The following is a 7,912-nucleotide window of genomic DNA, read 5'->3' as shown; positions in this document are numbered from 1 at the left end:
GTAAACGTTATCTGTTTTTTCCATTCTTCATTTAAACACAAAATCGAAAACCGAAAAATCAAATCATTATCTGTTTTTTCATTCTTATTTTTGGTTTTATATTGAAAAACTAATGAACGAATGACACACGGAGTTAATACATCACGTAGAGTCGGTTAATACGAACATTTAAGACCAAAATGATGAGCCTGACAGCAGCAGTCACAGAGAGAGGAGTGACAATTTTTCAGTGTAAAGTGAATTGGTGCCAGAGTCGACGGAGCTGGAAGCACGCCCGTGTTCACTTCCTATTTGTAAGGCGGCGACTAGTGGTTTAGCTTTGTCCATTTATATTTACAGTCTATGCTTCAACCTGAACAGAACTGAGAGAAATAGAAAACAAAGAGTGATTTTTCCATCTTTTATTAGTGAAAAATAAAAGCACATAGATCTGTTTTATACACTCAATATAATGCGATTTAAAGTGACAGTATTTTCAGCAGTTGATTTCAGGTTATGATTTTGTTTCGCTGTTTTACTTCTACGTCGTACTAACAGCTAAAACACAGAATATTTCAATTATCCAGGTAATACAGAGCAGAGGAGTGGGTATGATTGTGGATTTGTGACGATTGCTGGATTAGAATCTGAAGAAAATGCTGTCTTTCACCGGGATGCCGAGGGTGCTCTTGATGTCCCTGAACATAGAACAGTCAAAGTCCGCCACCAAAGTCTTCACTCCGGATTGATAGGGGTAAAAACACACGTTCACAATCACTTTGCTCTTCGGACTAATTTCAGGCAGGCTGGAAAGACAAACACACAAATATAAAAGGGTTACAAAAGGTATTAAAGAACATGATGATGATTTTATAATACATGCATCCTGAATTTTGGACTTCCGGTCATTACGCAATACATACTGGGAAGGGTTTTACGAAAAAGTGAGCATCAAACCGCTATGTTTGATTTCCCAGTGGGATGCGTCTATTGTCAAAGTCGATCTTTTCAAGTCTTTTGAACCATGTCGCTTTTGTTTCTGGTTCTGATATTGTCATATTTTAGTTTTGAGATTCGGACATTGTAATTGTGTGGTTGTTGGATCCTAACAGCGGAAAATGGCTTGAGAAACAGGCTTCAGAAGTTTGCAAACTCCATTAATGCAAAAGGGAATCAGATCTGTGTGACTGCAAACCTCCGTTCAAAACTGTTTCTCTTCTCAACGAAATTGAAAAATAGTGAAAGGTGAAGGCGATGGGCAGGATTGATCCACAGGAAGGATGAAAAAGGAAACCGTGGGCTGTCATCCCGCGTTTGCAGCGAACATTTTGTATGTGGAGCGCCATCAAAGCAAAATCTCAATCCCTCGCTCAATCTTTGGTTACGAATTTAAAAAGTCAACGCCAAAGTGAAAGGCACCAGCTGTTCACCAAGAAACACCTTCCACTGCAAAGTGACCAAGACGTGATGTTGCTGTAAAACCACAAGAACAAGAAAGTGCAGCTCAGTCTGTTAAGCGAGAGGTGCAGAAAACAAACAAACGGGATTTTGCTTTGATGGCACTAAAACATACAAAATGTTCTCTGCAAACTCGGGATGATTTCTTAAGCAGCCAAAGGTTTCCTTTTTCATCCTTCCTGTGGATCAATCCTGCCCATCGCCTTCACCTTTCACTATTTTTCAATTTCGTTGAGAAGAGAAACAGTTTGAACAGAGGTTTGCAGTCACACACATCTGATTCCCCTTTTGCAGTTAAGGAGTTCACAAACTTCCGAAGCCTGTTTTCCACTGTTAGGATCCAACAACCACACAATTACAATGTCTGAATCCCAAAACTAAAATATGACAATATCAGAACCAGAAACAAAAGCGATATGGTTCAAAAGACTTGAAAAGATCGACTTTGTCAATAGACGCATCCCACTGGGAAAACAATTATGGTGGTTTGATGCTCACTTTTTGGGAAAATCCTTCCCAGTATGCATTGCGCGATGACCGGATGTCCGAGATTCGTGATGCATGTATACACACAATACTTATTACAAAAATGGTGGAAATTGTGTTTAGAAAAGATCTCCCTCGCTGAAAATGAATGCGTGTGGATATTAAAGGTCCGCCATCGTCTTATTTCTAAGAATATGTCATTGCGATGCTTCGAATGTGCGACAATATGACATTAAACAGCTCTACTTTACATTTATTCAATTACAGGTGGTTTTATAGCTCAAAAATACCTAGAAAAACTGGTATTCTGACTGTGAGCGGGGTCACCTCTCCACAGATCTGACCTGTAACTCGGTCTGGTTTGGTCTCCATGATGATAGAAAGGTTTAATACCATCCTGTGAAACATTTTAGATAAACCATGTCCTTTGTTTGTATTGTAAAAATTAAATATTATCTGGATCGTTTCAGCCCTGGAATTGCCGATTTCTACTGAACTAAAGGTAAAAAGTGTTTGTTAGCTTGAAAACTACCTCTTCATGACATCACAAGTTGGAACGGAGCATTTTGAGCTTTGGAGATGTCGACAGACTAATAATAAAGTGTTACTCGAACACATGTGAATGAAACTAAACACAACTCTAAGCGTGTTTTTGAGAAGGTAACAACATTCTAACATGACTTAAAGCTCAGAAGAGTCGATTTTGTGAAGTATAGGAACTTAAAGGGAAAAAATTGACAAGAACTTGGATGTAGTATTTATGTCAAATGCTTTTCTCCGTGGAGATGTTATTGCGTTGTCTGGAATGTTTCACAGTATGGCATTAAACCTTTCTATCTTCATGGAGACCAAACCAGACCTCACACTCACACTAGGACTTTAGAACAGTGCCCAAGCACAGATCGCCCCTAAAACGTGGTACATTTGTCCAGTGTGAGAGCAAACGAACTTAGAACCTAAAGCTCGTTTGGGACTTTGGTCCGGTTGGAGGAGGTGGGTCAAAGCACGACACGGCTGCTCATGTACACACACACACACACACAACTTTACTATATGAGCTGTGTGTGTGCGCTGATGTCACTCATATGAGGAAAACATGAATTTTGTAGCCTCTCATCTCCGTCTGTCATCACTGCTCCACGCGCCCTAAGACCTACAGGTTAGATCTGTGGAGAGGCGACCCCACTCACAGTCAAAATATCAGTTTTTCTAAGTATTTTTGAGCTGTAAAACCACCTGTAATTGAATAAAGGTAAGGTTTATTGTTTAATGTCATACTGTGGAACATTCCAGACAGAGCAATGACACATCCTTAGAAAAAAGCAGGTAACAGAATGCGGCAAGAAAGTTACACAGTTTTTCGTGAGAGGGATCATTATACTGACCTGACGTGCTGCTCCTCTCTCCACAGACCGCTCCCGGACAGAGTGAGGCTGCAGTCCTTCAGAGTCTCACCCACAGGGTTCACGAAGGAAACCTGCAGGACGACCTCACGAAACACTCGAGGTTCATTCAGCAACTGCACACACACAGTTACACAGATTTACTCTATTTAAGTAGTGACTATTTGTCAAAGAAAAGTAAAAAACCAAAGCTTTGAGCAAACGCAGAACTAAACATAACTCAATTAATCACTTTCGGGCACCATGTGTATGTGGTTTACGCAGTGAAGGGAAAAACAAAATAAGCGTCCATGACCAGAGCTGTATTTACAAGATTTCTTCCAGTTTTTCCAAGCAAACAACAAGGGATATGTTGATGTGATATCCTCAAATGTACTACAGTAATATACAGTACAATACAGTAAAACAGAGGGAACTACATAGAACATGATCCTTCCATTTCAGTACAAACGATACAGCAATATTAGTGCATTTTTAAATCTGAATTCTTTCTATTCTGACCGTTTCTTTCTATTGTAAGATTTTATGTTATTAGGTTATTTTTTCAGACCAAGAGTTTGTTTTCATCCCTAACAGTTTCGACTGCTCACTAGTGGTCTTTGCTTGAAAAAAGAACCTCATAACATAAATTATCGGAAGACTAATTGAGCGTCATTGCACTAAAATCTTGTCAAGACATTTAAAAAGAAAAAAAAAAAGCATTTCTACAACTCATAAATACTCTTCTATAAATATGCTGTCACTTTTTAAGTACAATTTAGTTTAAAAGGCATATAAATTGCAAAAATCTAAGCTTTATTTGGTCCTTTTTAGTTTAAAGACTTGAAATGACTTGAAGCTCAAAGCAGACGACTTGGACTTGCCTTGGACTTATGGGCCAGTGACTCGAGACTCGACTTGGACTTGGAGAATCAAATCAATAACAACAACTACAGCCTTTTACAATCTAAAAAACATAGCAAAAATCAAAGAGATATGACGGAAAAGTTTTTATTCTCTCTCATTTAATGTCTCTTTTTAATTTTATGATGATAATTTATGTTTTGATTTGTTTGTATTGTGATTTTAATGTATTTCTTATTCTGTAAAACACTTGTACGAATTGTGCTGTACAGATAAACTTGGATCTACACATTTGCCGTCAGTGAGTCAGTTTGTGCACACGTCTCATTACTGGGGGGACGTACCTTGATCTCTAGGGGCGGATCGATCAGCACCAGGTCGGTCTCTGCCAGGAACACCTGATCTGGGGCGTTGGTGTCTGACACCACAGCGGAGATCTTCATCACGTCGCTGTTCAGCATGGGCTGCCAGTACTCAGAGAAAGATACTACTGCAGGGATAATCAGGTCTGCAGGAGAGAGGAAAAGTACTTTTACTGCACAGATACACGGACAAGTATAAAGTAGTGTTGTTTTTTAATTATTACGACAAGAATGTAAGAATGAAACTTTACTTTTATGTAGCCAGCACTTATTTGCACTTTTACAATGACTTATATAATTAAACGAGCTACTACTGTGATTGAAACTAGATTCATCTGAGCAGGTACAACAGCCCACAGACTAGTATACGCCCATAGACCTGGTTTAGACCTGGTTTAGACCTGGTTTAGACCTGGTTTAGACCTGGTTTAGACCTGGACCACTGAGGGATTACACAGATTTTAGGTCACTTTTGAATATAAAATGTATTTATTATTTTATTTAGGTGGTACTGGAAAAGGTATTGAGTATTGAGGCTATACCTTAATATCGGAATTGAGTTAGAATTTTAGTAACTACAACAACTACTACTACTGCTACTGCTGAAACTACAACTACTACAACTACAAACTACTACTACGACTAATAATACTAATACTACTGAAACTACAACTAATACAACTACAAACTACTGCAAACTTCTACTACGATTAATAATACTAATACTACTGAAACTACAACTACTACAACTACAAACTACTACTACGACTAATAATACTAATACTACGGAAACTACAACTAGAAACTACTATTACTACTACGAGTACAACTACTACTACTACTATGACAACTACGACAACTACTACTACTACTACAACTATTACTACAACAAGACTACTACTACCACCACAACAACAACTACTACTACTACTACTACAACTACTACTACTATTACTACAACAAGACAACAACAACAAGTACTAGTACTAGTACTAGTACTAGTACTAGTACTAGTACTAGTACTAGTACTACTACTAGTACTACTACTACTGCTACTACTACAAGTACTACTACTACTGCTACTACAACTACTACTACTACTGGTGCTGAAACTACAATTACTATGATTACAACTACTACTACTACTACTACTACTACTGACTACTACTACTACGACGACGACGACTACTACTACTACAACTGCAAGTACTAGTACAACTACTACAACTACTACTAGTACAACTACACCCCCACTTTTTGTATATTTTTCTATTATGATTTCTCTAATGTTACATGTTCCATTTTATAAGAATGTAAACTTTACTTGCTCAAAATAAATACATAGATAAAACTACAACCCCTCCTCCTCCTCTTGCTGTACCTTCTCCGGGTGGCAGAGTCTCCTTCCTTGAGCTCGGACTGGATGGTGGACAGAGGAGATCCGTTGTAGCTCATGGCGATCACGCTCACGTTGACGGCCAGAATTCTGGGCACGAGACCATCACTGTGCAGCACCAGGTTCACCTTCACATCCTCACCGTTCAGCGGTTTAGACACCTGCAAAACACACCATAATAATAATAACCATCCATGGTCATCCTATGAAATTTGGCATCCGCTATACATATATTTTATTTGTTTTTATGTTTTGCCTAATTTTACAGATGTATTGTACAGTCTTGGTTGCATTTGTCGAAGTCTGGGTAGATATTGTGTGTGCACATTTATGTCGCGCTGCCTTTAATGTAATGTGTTTGCTTGTTGAATGGATGTAGCACTGATGTAGTTCTGCTTCTGTTTTAATTTGTAGTTTCACAAGAAGATACAGTAACCCGAAAAGAAGATCGATCCTTTGGTCTACAGATACGTCTTCTGCATGTTTGTTGAGATTCTGTTGACACTAACTAAAATTCTACTTTTCATACAAGAGGAAGGACAGTCTAAATAAAAATATATAAATAAATAAAAAATATATGAATAATAAATAAATAAACAAACAAACAAATAATAATAATAATAATAATCAATAGGTTCTATCAAAAGTTTTTTTTTTTTTTTTTTTGTTTTTGCACATATTCAGATTTTTGTATCTACAGCCACAATATATTTATACAATTTATTATTATTATTATACAATAGTGGTGATTTTATTTAATTTTTTAAATATATATAAAAAAAAAACAAAAGAAAACAAACTAAACAAAAAATATATAAATATTAGTACGTACAGCAGCTACAGTGCGCCCTCTAGTGGCCTTTAGTACACCTACACTTACACACTACTGCAGATTTATTATAGGCTTTTTGCGATTGCAAATTTTGAAGTAGGAGTAGGATTACTGACGAAAATATAGACGATAAACACTAATACTGAAACTAATTTATTGCACTGACACAATAACAATAAAGCAGAATTATCCCAGTAAATATTTTTAAATGTAAAGTGTCATTAAAAGCCCCGAGCTTCAAAACAAAAACAGCAGAATGAACCAATAATTAATCATAAAAGTTACTTATTAAACCCTCTTCAGCTCAAATCTTACTATAGTACACAAAAAATGGCAAAAGTCTCACCATTATTGCAATGAAAATGTGCAAAATATACTGTTGCATTGATCACATACAGTATTGAACAGTAAGCTGATGTAGTAATTATCGTGACAGGCCTATAGGTGGCGCTGTTGGATCTTAAACGTACCACAGATAAAATAAATACGAGTACAAAGCAATGGGTAAGGAGAATTTTGCGCAATATATCTTCTCATACCTTTTGTAATATTAAATAAACAACAGGCGTTGGGATTCAAATAAAAATTACAGACACACCTTTGAAAAGGTCGACTTATTCACACGAACTCAGTGGCCTCTGACTTTCTACCCACACACTTTCAGCACTGCCAAGTCAAGTCAAAAATGACTTGGAATTCATCATGAGAATTCCAGGTCTGGGCAGAGGTGGATGAAGTAAACAATTTTATTACTTAATTAAAAGTACAAACACACCAGCAATAAAATTACTCAACTAAAAGTGAAAGTGTCACATGAAAACATCGAAGTAAATGTATTAAAATGTGCTTCAAGAGTAAAAAGTAAAAGTATTTTGCAAGGGTTTAGAACAATTAAAGGATGAAATTTGTGATTTTGAATAAGAATTAATCAAATTTTAAGTGATCCAGTTTATTTCTTAACCTTTTTAGCTGTTTTTGTGTATTTGGTTTGCTCAAATTTGGGACGTTAACTCAAATTAAAAGTGCTGAAAATAAGTCTTGGTCATTTCAGCAGCTTTCAAACTATAAATAAAAGTAGGTTTTACTTTTCTGGTGTAGAAAGTACAGACATATGTTCTCAAATATAGTGAAGTAAAAGTAAAAAGCAGTGTTG

General features: G+C 36.8%; 1 protein-coding gene across 1 annotated transcript in view; it reads right to left on the bottom strand.

Moving 5' to 3' along the window:
• Positions 1 to 607: 607 nt before the first annotated feature.
• The window catches only part of tgm8 (transglutaminase 8), a 51,167-nt gene continuing 43,862 nt past the window's right edge, over positions 608 to 7,912 (bottom strand). Inside the window, exons 12-15 of the mRNA XM_055160274.1 lie at positions 5,890 to 6,088; positions 4,514 to 4,677; positions 3,309 to 3,442; positions 608 to 785 (exon numbers count right to left, since the gene is read on the bottom strand). Coding sequence (XP_055016249.1) covers positions 620 to 785; positions 3,309 to 3,442; positions 4,514 to 4,677; positions 5,890 to 6,088 — 663 coding nt within the window. The 3' untranslated portion in view covers positions 608 to 619. The remainder of the gene's footprint in view (positions 786 to 3,308; positions 3,443 to 4,513; positions 4,678 to 5,889; positions 6,089 to 7,912) is intronic.

This window comes from Boleophthalmus pectinirostris, unplaced genomic scaffold (assembly GCF_026225935.1).
Source record: "Boleophthalmus pectinirostris isolate CB_2022bp ecotype Guang Dong unplaced genomic scaffold, ASM2622593v1 HiC_scaffold_3, whole genome shotgun sequence".
Classification (NCBI taxonomy): domain Eukaryota; kingdom Metazoa; phylum Chordata; class Actinopteri; order Gobiiformes; family Gobiidae; genus Boleophthalmus; species Boleophthalmus pectinirostris.
Note: the sequence above shows the minus strand (reverse complement) of the source record. Positions and strands in the feature narration are given on the sequence as shown.